At 39.6% G+C, this 13,106-nt stretch overlaps 3 protein-coding genes across 11 annotated transcripts in view; 2 read left to right on the forward strand and 1 right to left on the reverse strand.

Annotated features, from left to right (window-relative positions):
• NF1 (neurofibromin 1) overlaps nt 1-13,106 on the reverse strand; it is a 106,793-nt gene that overhangs the window by 27,012 nt on the left and 66,675 nt on the right. For 8 of the 9 annotated variants that reach the window (XR_012045490.1, XR_012045489.1, XR_012045487.1 and 5 more), the window contains 3 exons: nt 2,397-2,829; nt 1,816-2,156; nt 857-1,059 (listed from right to left, as the gene is read on the reverse strand). Coding sequence is in view for 5 of the 9 variants with exons in the window: in XM_072882031.1 (XP_072738132.1) it covers nt 857-1,059; nt 1,816-2,156; nt 2,397-2,829 (977 nt within the window). In the remaining 4 variants the exon portion in view is untranslated. The remainder of the gene's footprint in view (nt 1-856; nt 1,060-1,815; nt 2,157-2,396; nt 2,830-13,106) is intronic. The other variant, XM_072882035.1, reaches the window with a different exon arrangement.
• Nucleotides 4,096-7,841, forward strand: EVI2A (ecotropic viral integration site 2A). The gene is made up of 2 exons (XM_072882037.1): nt 4,096-4,241; nt 6,440-7,841. Exon 2 carries the CDS (start codon nt 6,456-6,458, stop codon nt 7,218-7,220), a length of 765 nt encoding a protein of 254 aa, XP_072738138.1. The 5' UTR covers nt 4,096-4,241; nt 6,440-6,455; the 3' UTR covers nt 7,221-7,841.
• On the forward strand, nt 10,182-12,842 carry EVI2B (ecotropic viral integration site 2B). Its single transcript, XM_072882223.1, has 2 exons — nt 10,182-10,303; nt 11,549-12,842. Exon 2 carries the CDS (start codon nt 11,580-11,582, stop codon nt 12,438-12,440), a length of 861 nt encoding a protein of 286 aa, XP_072738324.1. The 5' UTR covers nt 10,182-10,303; nt 11,549-11,579; the 3' UTR covers nt 12,441-12,842.

A 13,106-nucleotide genomic window follows, 5' to 3' on the forward strand; every position in this document is an offset into this window, starting at 1 on the left:
AGGAATCTGGCAAGGAGATGTTGCCATTTTAATGTCTTATTAAGAGATATGACATAAAGATGTGTACGTTCAGTATTAGGTGGGACTACTTAAGATAATTTCTTTTTAATCTTGAGAATGTATTCTAAACAGCTTCCAACAGTAAAGTCAGAGCTGTATTATGCCTGGAAAAAAAGGGTGACAAAAGTAGCGCAACCGAACCAGATTTACAATTGAGAGATATAATCAATCTGAAAAGATTAATATTGATATGACTAAAGAACCCTGTAACTCTTCTGTGTATATATATTCTAGAGTTCAAACCTTCTCTATCATGGACCCCAAATTTTGATTTTTGTTCTGCAATAGCCTATATTTCTGGTGAATTAGTAACAGCCTGATAGAGATCTATCCAAAGTACTCACTGTACAAAGCTATCAACAGTGATATGAAAAAAATAATTTCTATTGTGATCTCTCTGAATGAACTCAATCCTCTAAATGAATGAGATGTCTAGTAAAACTTGTTTTAACATTAATTTCAAAGTTTAAAAGGCAGTTGCCCTTTTTTTTTTTAAATCTACTTCATGAGAAAGGAAAGGGCACATTCAAATGTGAGAAGTAATGTTTTTGCTCCAACAGATGCCATTCCAGTTTGTGAAACTGCCTGCCTTCAGAGTATTGCACGACTTGATTATTAAGAAACAGATATAAATGGATAATCTTGAAAACAGCTAAAACAGCTCTAAGAAGCATTTGCAATTTAAACTTATTGTGACTTAGTAACATGAGGAACCTTCGTTGGCTATGCTAGACAGCTACCAATTTAAGTCTTTCCAAATTCATGGTTAGCATTAAGGAATACTAGTGTTACTTACTAGATTTGCTAAATCCAGAAATACACTCTTCCAAGAACTCTAAGGTAAGGTGTGGTTCATTAGCTGCAAGAGTCTTACTAATAGATACAATAAATAGCGTGTTGTTGGCAGGAATACACAGACCTGAAGTTTCCAGTAACTGGCCCTCAATCTTTAAATTAAAGGTACAGGTTAAGGCACATAGAAGATTATAGGCAGCAGACCTGTAACAAAGCAAGCAACATGACTTGTAATAGTCTTCTTGCACATTTTAAAATATACGCATTACACCAAGGCATCACAGTAGTAGTACTGACATTTTAAAAATCAAATCAATACTGCTATATAGGAGATTACATTTAAATCTTGAACTTTTCCCCTGCACCAGTTAAGATTCAGAGACAACAACACTTGCCTGGGAGAAATGAAAGAAATTACTTCTTCACTTGCTTTAAACAATTTTGGATGAAGTTAAAGAGTATGCTTGAAGGACTTTGTACTGGACTTCTCAGAACAGCTTTCAGTTCCAGGAAATTCTCAATATTTCCAGGCGCACCTGAGCTGCTGGGAGAGAGCCTGCCAAGGGCCCCGAGGCTGCCACTGAGCCAGCACCCAGTCTGCGGCAGCCCTTTCCAACAAGATCCAAGAGTCTGCTCTGAGAAGTACAGCTCCCAGGTTATTTAACAAGAAGTTCAATACCATGAAAATCCAATGTACATAATAAACGTATATTGCAAAGCGTAAGTATTTCTCCTTATAAAGAGAAATGAAGCTTCCTATACGCCTTCAGCTACCGACAGTAGGTATGCCTTTCTTCACCTACAGAAAACCCAATCTTTCTTTATGTTAAAAAGTACATTTTATTGAGTTGCGGTGAAAGAAAAATTGTTTTGTTCAAGAGAGATTTGCTAACACTAAGAAAACCTTGAAAAGAATTCACATTTTTTACCAAAGTTGATATTAATTTAAAAGATATGTACCGCAAACTGGGGTCTGAGCTTCCCAGGTTGAGCAGCGCTATGTTCAGTAGTGTTCCAGGGACATCCTTTGGACGAATTTTAGTATGCTGTGGGATGGAGTCTGGTTGCGACAGCTCCCACCGTGTCCGTATATGAATGATGGACCTAACGATGGCTTCACACTCCTGATGCATGAAGGTGAGTGGTGTGCCTTGGTTGGCAATGGTTAAGGTAAACTGGTTCTCATCAACAAGACATATTTCCTCAATTTCAGAAGCATAGTATATATCATTTAAAAACACTGTTTGTCCCAGGACTCTTGTTCGTTCTGCTGACGTCACTTGCACAGCTGTCGACCCAACCTTAGAAAGAGAACAGAGAACTGGTTCAGCACCTATTGTTAACCATACAAAGAGAGAGAAGTCTGACACCTCTGATTTTATAAAGATAAATGTATGAAATCTTATACTTCCTGACGAGTCATACCAATAAGCTGTGATTTCTCCTCAAGACAGGAGAGGAGAATTAAGAGACAGTAAAATCATATTCAAATCCTTATAAAAATATAACCATTCACTAGGAACAGCATTAAAAGGACTTACTTTAATAGAAACTTTGGTGTCTTTATGAGCCAGTTTGAGAGCATTGTGAAATACTTTCAAGTCCTCCTCCAAAGCCAAGGTAGCTGCTGGGAGTTTCTGCTGGTCGTGTTCGATGTGCTCTGCCAGTTTCCCTGGAGAGTCTATGAAAATAAGCCTTTTGCTTCCTTTCAAACCTGTCAAGAGCCTTTCATGGTATTTGGTGTATTCTCTGACCCAAGAGTTACAGTTATAAATAAAAACTGCTGAGACATTTTCATAAGCAAAGCCTGGAAAAACTACAAACCATTTAGAAAGAAAGTCTGTTTTAAAGCGATTACTGGGGCCAGCGTGTGTGAGGTCCACTACAATTTCATATGGCTTTGCATAGTATGGCTTCAGAGTTAATAGTACGTGGTATATTAATAAATCTCCGTTGATCTGACCAGTCTTGAATCTGTAAGAAAACAAGACAGACATTGTTGGGTTTGCATTGTAGATCCCCATTACAAACATTTGAGTGGTGTATTACACATGCTACTACTACACTAAGCCAGACTGATCTTTCACATAGTTCTAAAAATACCACCAATCCAAAGCAATGACACCGGACTGGCCGCTACAGCCTAAAGGCATCTGTTGCTATTCTGTCATGGCTCACACTCCAACCAAGTTTAGCGCCCAGTATGATGAAGCTTGACTTGGGATTTAACTCAACTTCATTTTGAAGTGCCACGCAACCTACCACAGCCAAGCAACCTCCAGACAGACAGGAGGTTTATTCAACTAAAAGGAAAAATAAAATCCATGCTAGAGAGCAACAGTGCATCAACTGGATCAAAACTGGATTACATGAAAAGAGCTTAGAGTTTCTTTAAAAATAAAAGTAGAGTGTAAGTCCCTCAAACTAACTTTTTAACCTCTCTAGAGGTTCAAATTATATCTAGTTCCATATGTGGAAAAATACATTTATTGCAGAAGTCATAATTAGGACTAATTAAGCATCCACATACCAACTTTTGCAAAGGGTATCAAACTCATTTCATTTGCTGTATACTGCAGCACACTAACACTTGGTGGAGTGCTTCTAAGAATGATCAGTCCTCTGAGTAGTGCAGATGATCTGTCTACAAAATAACTCTTTCCAGAAAAACATTCAGACAATATATAAATATTAAGGACCTTTTGTTCTCGTTTAATCATTCTCTGAATTTTATGAGACTGGACAGCACATCTGCCTAAACCAAGTCTCCAGAGTTAGCACAGCAGACAAAATTCTACTAGAAAGAGTTAATTAAAAATCAAACTCAACAGTAGCTCATGAACATCTAAGGTACTTTTAAATACCTATCTCTGTTTCAAGCTAGCCTTAACTCAGCTCCTTCAAGGCAAACCAACAGGCTACAGAAAGAGCTAATAAATGCTCCAAGCACGTATGTAGTTTTGAGTGTATTGGGACACTGCTCTTGATAACATTTGAGGTAAACCACCTGAGCGTAGGATAACTGAGGAGATAAATTTCATGAACGGAGAATATTTGTCTACCAAAAATACTTTTTTCTTCCCTGTGTTACTTCCTGTTGTTCTGAGAGCTAATTTGGGCAAGCTGGTGTTTTTCCCCCTCTAACGTGTCATGGTATAGTTGTTACAGAAAGGAAGTGTGTCATCTCTGTGGTTTTAGTTCTCCACTTAAACGACATATAACTTCAGTTACAGATTTGCTTAAAAAATACCAGCATTGTCTAAATCTACGTGCTTTACGTTAATGGTCATTTCCATCCTAAGAGCAAATATATGCACAAAGAAATTTTATTGTTAAAGGACTAAATATCTGAAACACCGATTTTCTTTTGACTACATCTTGGCAAGGTAAGTACACATTTTCCTTCTCCTATTCTAAGTTCCACTTCAAAGTTTCTTAGATTTTGTAGAAAATCTTATGCAAAAGTGCTTAAAGAAGCTCAAGTAACTCAAAAATAGTAATCTGTAAAAATATTACCTCCAACTCAATTAAGGAAGCTGATATAAGTGTATTTTTAGTAATGTTAAAGTTTGTTCATAATCAGACTCCAAAGAATTAACAGTGACAGTCGCTGCTTAGCTCTGCTGTTCCTAAGTATTGCAGATCTCCCTGTGTACTGAGAGAAGACCCTATCAATACCTAGGCACAAAGGGTTGAACTAAAAAGGAAAAAACCAGCTCTTTAATGATCAGTTCCTTTGCTCTCATGATTTTAAGCGAAGCCCTTAACAACATCAGTTTGTTTAAGAAAAGCACATCTGGTCCAGAACGCTACAATTAACACTGGACTGGCTGTATTCTTGGAGGGAGCAGGCAGGCAGAGAGTTGCAACTCTCAGCCTGTAACATTAAATGTCGGAGTAAATCTGTTCCAGCAAACACATCTCAGTTCTGCATGTCATGCAGAAACTTCATGTGAAATGCTGTTTTGTTTCCCAAAAAAAGGCTTTACTGGTTTTGCTTTTTTCCTTTTTGAAGTATGCTACGAGGCAACCTCGAGGCAACCTTTCCCATATAAAGATAAAAATTCTACCTGAGCTGTAGGTGACTACTAAGACAGTGTCTAGTTCAAACTTAACAGTGAGGCTCCATCTCAGAACAGAGTCTAATTTTATGTTACGGGTGAACTGCAAAGTGAAAGACACATGTATGTTTTGCTGCTCCTTTGTCGTGTGAGGAGAGACACCCATAGTTTGGTCCCTGTTTACAGACCAGGCATATCACTCCTTTCGTTTTCCTGGAGGTCTTCAGCAAGACGAGGGACTGCCATCTGGATCTTGCAAGATAGGCAAGTTCCCCCCTCTGATTTTTGGGAGCCAACACATTAAGTTCTGTGGTAGGCACGCTAGCTTTTGACTATGATAAAAGTAAACATTGTCTGGAATATTTCAAAATTACCTAATCTTACAAACATACAAACATGCTTTGTTACCTTTAAAGTAATAGCTTCAAGACCAAACGTATTTATAAAAATAGCACTGTTACTTTTGGTCATTCTCTGTAGTATTTATATCTGAACCAAATGGTGTCTGTAACGTCCAAAGGAAGCATTTTGTTCTGTTAATAGAGGGAGGTGAAAGAGAGACACTGGACTGGACAATAAGCCTTAAACTCTGAACGTGTCTCACACGTGCAAACTGGACGAAGCAGCAGCAGCGAAGTGGTTCACTGCTTGTCTGATTTGTCGCTATTACTTTGAGGTTATTATCTTAGTATCAGCCTGACCTAAAGATCAGTTTCCTGCCCTCCAGACAAATTCAACAGGTACAAATTTGAATACTACACAAATGTGAACCAGAACATACTAATGGTAATATCATTTGCATAATTATCTCAGGCGTTTTAAAGGAAATGTCACAATCTGTAGCATGTTTGTGAGAAAAATTTGTGAGAAGTACATTTGTGCTAAATAGCCTTTTGTACAATGAAGCAGAAAAATTAGGGAACAACAATTTTCCTAGGCATTTATGAAATACTCCAGACAGCTGTGCTAAGAAACATAAACAATTCAAAGAAGCTACTGCTGTCACTTACGGGAACATCTTAGATTAAAGTTTTTCACTTGACCATCTTTACAAGCATGGTTCCATTTCCCACATTCAGGGCAATACAGGAAAGTAAGAAGCAGCAATCTGTAAACTCGACATGGGTTTCTCCTTTCACTGTGTAAAAGCAGAAGTGATGAACCTGCAGTTGTAATATAGCCAGCTTTAAAGAGGAGGAACTACCAAAGGGGGAACTACCACAGCGTCTGCCTCTACATCACTGAGTAGTTAGTAGGAAACACCCTCCTTTCTCTCTTTGCTCCATGTTCTTTTTTAGTCTTCATATATTTCCTATAAACCTCAAACTGTCAGAAGTTTGAGACAACCTATTCTTTCCGAATTCCAAGTACTTGAACTCTTCCTCCCACATCCACTAAAAATGAGGTCAAGTTACACAGTTTTTCATCAAAAAGGCTGCTGCCTACTATTCCCTGAGAAGTCAAATTCAAACCTCTAAGAACCAGCATTTGCTAAACTAATACCATGATTTGTATTTTTGCAGGTGACCAAATAGGAAGATGAAGACAAAGAGACATAGTAAACCGCATTTCGCCTTCCCTGTCGTGATAATCTTTTCTTTATGTTTGCAAACAAGTGCAAACCCTACCTATTATCCTAGGGTTACATATGAAACCTGGAATCCTATCAGCCAAAACCCAAGTGGAAGCCAGAACATAACAGAAGCCAACACAAACTCTCCTCTAAGCACCAATTTCAACAGCAAAACGACTACTTCTGAAATGCGGACAAGTACCCTGCAATCCTTATCTTCAACAATGGCCCAAAATCCAACATCTTCCCCTGCCAGAAGGGCTGTTTCTGCCACTGGAGGCCCTAGGAATACCAGCAAACCCAAGAGTACAATGACAAAAGAAACATGTGCAGACAGTAAGTCTCTCATACTGATTTGCTTCATTGTAATAGCAGTACTTGTGCTTATCTGCACCTTCTTATTTCTGTCGACAGTCATAGTAGCAAACAAAATGTCCTATCTCAAAAAAACTAAGCAAGGAAAACGTAGGCCCAGGAGCAATGGTGATATTCTGGCAACTAACAGTTTATGGCCAACTGCAGCAGGAACCTGGCAGAGGATGCCTAAGGAGACAACTGGAACAGACTTGATAATGCAAGACTTAATATCAGGGAGAGATGCTGCGATCCAAAGGAAAATCGAAGATGAAACTACTGAGAAACTCACTAAGGAAACAGATAACAAACAGGAAAACAAGGAACCATCAAAGTCAAACAAACCCATTTTAACCAATTTTGTTGTTGAGATTTAATTCATACTCAAGTAAAAACTCATCTTTTGCCTTTTCTACGTCATTAATATAAGGCAAAAACTTAGCTTTCAGGTAACAACATGAATTTTAACACAGGAAAGCTAAATTTAGATCTTAGGGTTTTTCCTTTTGTGATAGTGGAAATGCTGTAGCAACTTGTAGATCTAGAAGGGCATAAGACTGTGTGAAATAGCTTTCTATAAATAGTGTCGAGACCGGTTTTTGTCCTCGGACCAGAAATCATGGTGATAGGAGCTGAACGGGATAAAATAAAAGGACAGAAGTCTGCCCATTCTCAAAGATCATTAGGGGAAAAAAAAGAAAGGACTGTTAGTCTAGTAAACAGACCATACCATAAGGTGCTCCACAGGTATAACCAAGTTGCTTTTTTAAGAGAACCATAATTCAGTCTCACCTTTGATGCAATTACTGAATCAGGAACTAGTCCCTCTCAAAATGCCCCTTCAGGTTTTTCCATCAAGAACTTCTTAAACCAGCTTAATTGCTTTTGAACCAGATTGAGATTTGAATCATATTTATTGTGTTTCAACTTTGTGTATGAATATATGAAGTTTGTATGATATGTTAGAATATGGGAACTGTTTCAATTTGTTATCTCCAATAAACTAGCAACATCAGTTTTTAAATAACTTGACTTATGTGATACTATTTCTCCAAGTCAAAATATTACAAAAAATATTACACAAGGCATGTTGGAATATTATATTCCTATAACATTTGCTGAAGGTCAGTAAAGGTCTTCTCTGATGACTAGCTGTGATTTCTTGCATCACAGAAACACGCTCCACTTTGTCCTAAAACAACCAATTAGAACATGCCAAAAATTTCTTCAAAACCACCACAATTTCTAGTTTCCTTATTCTCATAGAGACCTGGTTTTCCCATATTTCTGGGGAGATGTCTGTGTCTGGTCTCACTACAACAGAGCTTTGTTATTTCAAGGAAACATGAGAAGCTTTTCACAGGCTACTTCTTGGGTTAAAGAAGATCCGTGGCACCATGGTTACAAGTGCTAAAACTGCATAATGACGAAGCTCTAAACATCCTGTGCATCTGTAATAAACATTTTTGACACAAGAAACAGTTGTATGAGTTTGAAAGAATCAGGACATAAGACTGAATCCCCAATTCACCTTCCATTACACCACCCATAAACTTACCTGAAAGGGGAGGTAAAGGAGCAAGAGAGAAGCAAGATGACAGTACCATGGAAGCCAAGAGAGCGCAAGATCGCAAAAAAATGCAACTGCCCATGTCAAAGGTGGTTTGTGCAGTGAAGAAGAGAAAGTTGGAAGGAGTCTGCAAGCTTGGCCCAGAACTGGGAGTCATTAGAAAATAAGTTCATTGGAGATGGGGGGGGGGGGGAGAACCAAACACAACCCAAAACAAACCCACAAAACAACTACAGGGCAAATTCCAGTGAACCTACCATAAACCACATATTCAGACCTTAGCGCTCAAAGGGAGGAGGTGCAACACAACACACAAGTAGAATGGGAGGACAGGGGATCATGTCAGGCATTTCTAAAACATGAGGAGAAAGGCCAGAAGAGTAAGGGCAAACTGTGACAGATCGGTGATGACAACCTCGTACTGAGGGGAGATGAGCTGAGAACATCTCACGTTGGTGACAGAGCGCGAAAGGGCAGGGTTGGGGGATGCTGCATTGCAGTTACCTTCTCCTTCCCCAAAATGACCATGAGCACAAGAGGCAACAGCAGAGGCTGTGCAAGTACTAAAAAAAGAATCCTTGATAGCAAAGGTGGGAATCTAACCTGGTGTAAAACTGCTCACAGCTAGGAAGGTAACAGAACGAAAACAGGAGAATGAATCTCTAAGAGAGTTAGCCAGCCTGCATACAGGAATACAGTAAGTTGTTAGTAGGCAGGAGATTAAAGGGGTAAACTGGCAGTGTCATGAAAAAAGCAGGCAAAAAAGGAAAGAATCAGGATCATACCAGTAGAAGGAAAAACAGGAAGGAAAAAGAACTGTCAATGAGGTGGGAACTGTGGCAAAAGACAGGTGGAGGCTATGAGGGTTGAAGAGAATGGTGATGAGATGAAGGAATCGGACAAGAAACTATGAGTTATAATGTGAGTATGGGATCAGGATTTGCGTTTGCTGCAGGAGTAGGGAGAGTCTGAAAAAGAGAACTAGTGCTATCAGAAAAGAGGCAGAACAGGGAAAGCAGGAGGAGATGAAGAAGCTGCAGAAGGATCTGGCAGTAGCTACTTGGCACTAGCAGAACACCCTTGCAAAATGCCACGAGGACATATTTGTGCGGGTTTCTTTTTGCCAGGCAGCCTTTCTAGGCAAAAATGCTCAAGGAGACAAAAGAAAGTACTTTGGGTTACACTAAATGGTATGGACAAAGACAGACAGTGGGAAAAGAGCTGCTCAGAGAGCACAGCCCCCCACTAATGACAGCAGCAGGTACCAAGGTTGTCCAGACACAAAAATAACAGAGCGAGTAGGGGGCAGGAGCAGGGTGAAATCTGTAGTTATCTGCCTTTTAATGCAACTACACAAATGAAGATGGATAAGCAAGCCAGCATCCTGTGATCAGATAGCTTTCTATGACTCACGGTAAGGAACCTGAGGTTGCTTTTCCACTAATAATCACGACAGCACACCAAACCCACTCCCCAAAATTGAATCCGTAACATTCAAATACAGCCCAAACTTGTGTAATTTTTGACTCACACAGAAGTAACTATAACTGTTTTCAACAGAGACAGGCAAACAAGTATTAATGAATTTCTACATAATAGGCACACACTGGACAAAAGCCACAAGCATGTAAATATCTGAGTTTTTATAAAAATGAGAGAGCTGAGCAGTTTGCTCGTAGAGGACGCGAACTCTGAGATAAAGCTCTTTGTAATCTCCCTGCTCTTGACACTTCCTGCAGCAAGCGCTGGTAAACTTCCTCTTCAGCTGCAGAAACCTACTTCAACATGAAACGAGCCATTTTAAGCTGCCTGACTTCCAGCACACGGTCTGTCTTCCTAAGGCTTCAAACAAAAAAGACGATGCTTGCTTGATAGAAGATCAATGTGCAGGTAAGAATCAACTTCAAGACAGAAAGGCTTAATATTTGTATGATTTGGTTTGAAATGGAACTGCACTGTGTACAGCACTGTGCATGTCCCAGCTTAGAGCTCTTGTTGAATGTCTGTATCTTAAAGGTATCAGGGTTTCAAACAGATGTTGTTTGACATTGTTACTACGAACTATCACGAACTCTCCATCTAAGTATTATTTGACTATATTTTGAAAAGAGGGGAGCAGAAGAAAGTTAAATTGAATCATTTTTACCTGTTATAAACCTTACAGAGTTTAGATCATAATGTTCTCAAGAAGCATTAATTTACTACTCATAGGTGTTTACACTGCTGCATCTGAAATTTAATTTTGCATATTTGTAAACCCACAAAGATTTACACATATTAATTTCCCAGGAACAGCTTCACATGACTAGCATTATAGTAACTAATAAATTAGCTCAAATTGCATGAAAGCAGCTTCAGATAAAAACACTATGTAGTGGATGTATTTTATGATTTGGATGTATTTTATGATTTGTTTCATACAGAGACATTCAGAGACCAGCTCTAAACAGTGGGGGGGGGGGAAATCTGTTTCATGCCAACAACTTAACATTAACACAATCTTGTTCTTACAAAAAGTGTTCCACATGCAGGAATGTATTTATAAAAACAGTTTAACATTAGAATGCTGTTCCATTACAGCATCACTATTTGGAAACTTTTTAACAATTATTACGCTCTACCCTTAACTGCTGAAGAGAGGCAAGAACAGGAAATAAAAGTTCAAGAGAACTGTAAAGAGCCTTTTACTTAGGTCTCGGCTTATATCCATCAAAACAAGACCATTTTCTTTACTCGTGACGCTCCTCTTTGTCACTACTGCCGCGAGTCTTTCACATTATGTTCCAGGTCCACAACCATTTACATGATTGAGAAATGTTATTTTGAAACACTCTTAGGAGTTCTCTGCTGATGCCTTTTTCCAATAAGGTGAAAAAAGGTAATAATAACCAAGACATTCTCTTCAAAGTCACTTAATTAGAATGGTCAATAATGTCGAAAATCTGCCTGTTGTTTGTAAAGTCAGAGACAAACCTGCTTATTATGCAAATGGGAACAGACATGAAATTTTAAACATAGAGTCGAATATTATTTTACTGCTACAGTATAACATAAAATTGTCTGGTGTCAGTAAAGTGTAACTACACAACAAATGCAGTTTTCGAGTTAATATGTTCTACTTCATTCCTGCTATAGGAGAGGACGTATTTAAAGAGGCTGCAGGAAAATGGCCAGCAACCAAGTAATACTGTTTCTCTTCTACGGAGAACTCTGGAAATCACTTTCTACAGCAATACCTCAAAACATTTCCATGAATAAAAGAAATGCCTATGCCAGTATCAGGAGTCCAACAGAAGTCAAAGCTCCTCTGTATCAATTGCAAGCAACTTTACAGAAATCTGGAAGAGCACTGACTGTTACACCACCACCTCAGTTCCCCAAAGCGTACGCAGAACCTGGCGATGGGAGCTGGATAGCAGCACTGATAATTGGCATTGTTTTGGTTAGTATGATAACGGCTATTATTACAATTGTGCTGTGGAATTGCTGCAAGAGGCCGGTTCTAGTTGATTCAAATTGGGCAGGTCGTTCTCCATTTGCAGATGGAGACACACCAGATGTCTTTATGGACTCTGACCAGGCTACCAAACGTTCATCAGTTTTATTTATGTTGCCCTGGAAATTGAAACAAGACACAAACATACAGCAGGACCCCACTGCATCAGAGGAGCCGCCCGGCAGCACTACCAGGAACGAAAGCGGCCAGCTGCCTCCACCGGTAGCGGACCCCTCTGTAGCCACTACTCCAGCTCCCAGCACGCAGGCATCTTCTCCAGCTCCCCCCTCAGAAGCAGCAAGCTGTGCCCACGACTCCTGCCCTCAGCCTGCGGCTTTACCCGACCCCCCAGATCTGCCACCTCCACCTGACTGGCTCAGGGAACCCAGGGAGGATCACAGTTCAGATCTCAGCAAGCACCAGGAATTCCACTCAGAAACAGAGGAACAACTGCCCCCGCCACCCGAGTCCCTTATTCAAGAGGCTCATGAACCACTGCCCCAGCTGCCACAGCCAGAGCACCCTTTGTAGACTGCCCAAATTGATTTCCAGCATACGTTTTTCTTAAATGAAGTAGTCTTCAAGTAACTGAAAAAAGGAGAAGTTGATGCAGGCAAGAACAGTGAGACCACAGCATAGGCATTTCCCCAGTGTTTCTTAACTTCAGCTTTCACAAAGGGCACAACCTGCTTCTGCCTGAAGCAAATCATTTCAAAATACAATACGAATTGTGCCCACTAGCTATCTGTAAGGAGTGATTCCAGATTTTGGAGACTACAGAAAACAGAGTATGCATACCTTTGTGTGTAAGGATACACATATATGTAACATACACGTAGACACAGAGCTTTCAAGAAACAGTACAGCTTTAGAGGTACTCAGAGCTTCTAAAAATTGTTTGTTCTACTAGCCTGTATAAGCGAATGCAATGAATTCCAGGTAATTTTAATAAAGCTTTCTAATTCAAAGATGTTTTGGTCACTTAAAGCACAACTGAGTATTTGCTTAGATACAAGGCTTCGAATTCAAAACACAGTCTGAACGCCTCGACACGCATACACATTGCCTTTCATACGAAGGCCCATTTTCTGCATATGACTGGGTAACAACTTGGCAACCCTGGATTACAGGTATCTGACACGAATCCTCCTCACAGCCATCAGTTGTTCTTTACTAAGAGCAATGACATTTCCTTTA

This window comes from Ciconia boyciana, chromosome 17 (genome assembly GCF_034638445.1).
Source record: "Ciconia boyciana chromosome 17, ASM3463844v1, whole genome shotgun sequence".
NCBI classification, from domain to species: domain Eukaryota; kingdom Metazoa; phylum Chordata; class Aves; order Ciconiiformes; family Ciconiidae; genus Ciconia; species Ciconia boyciana.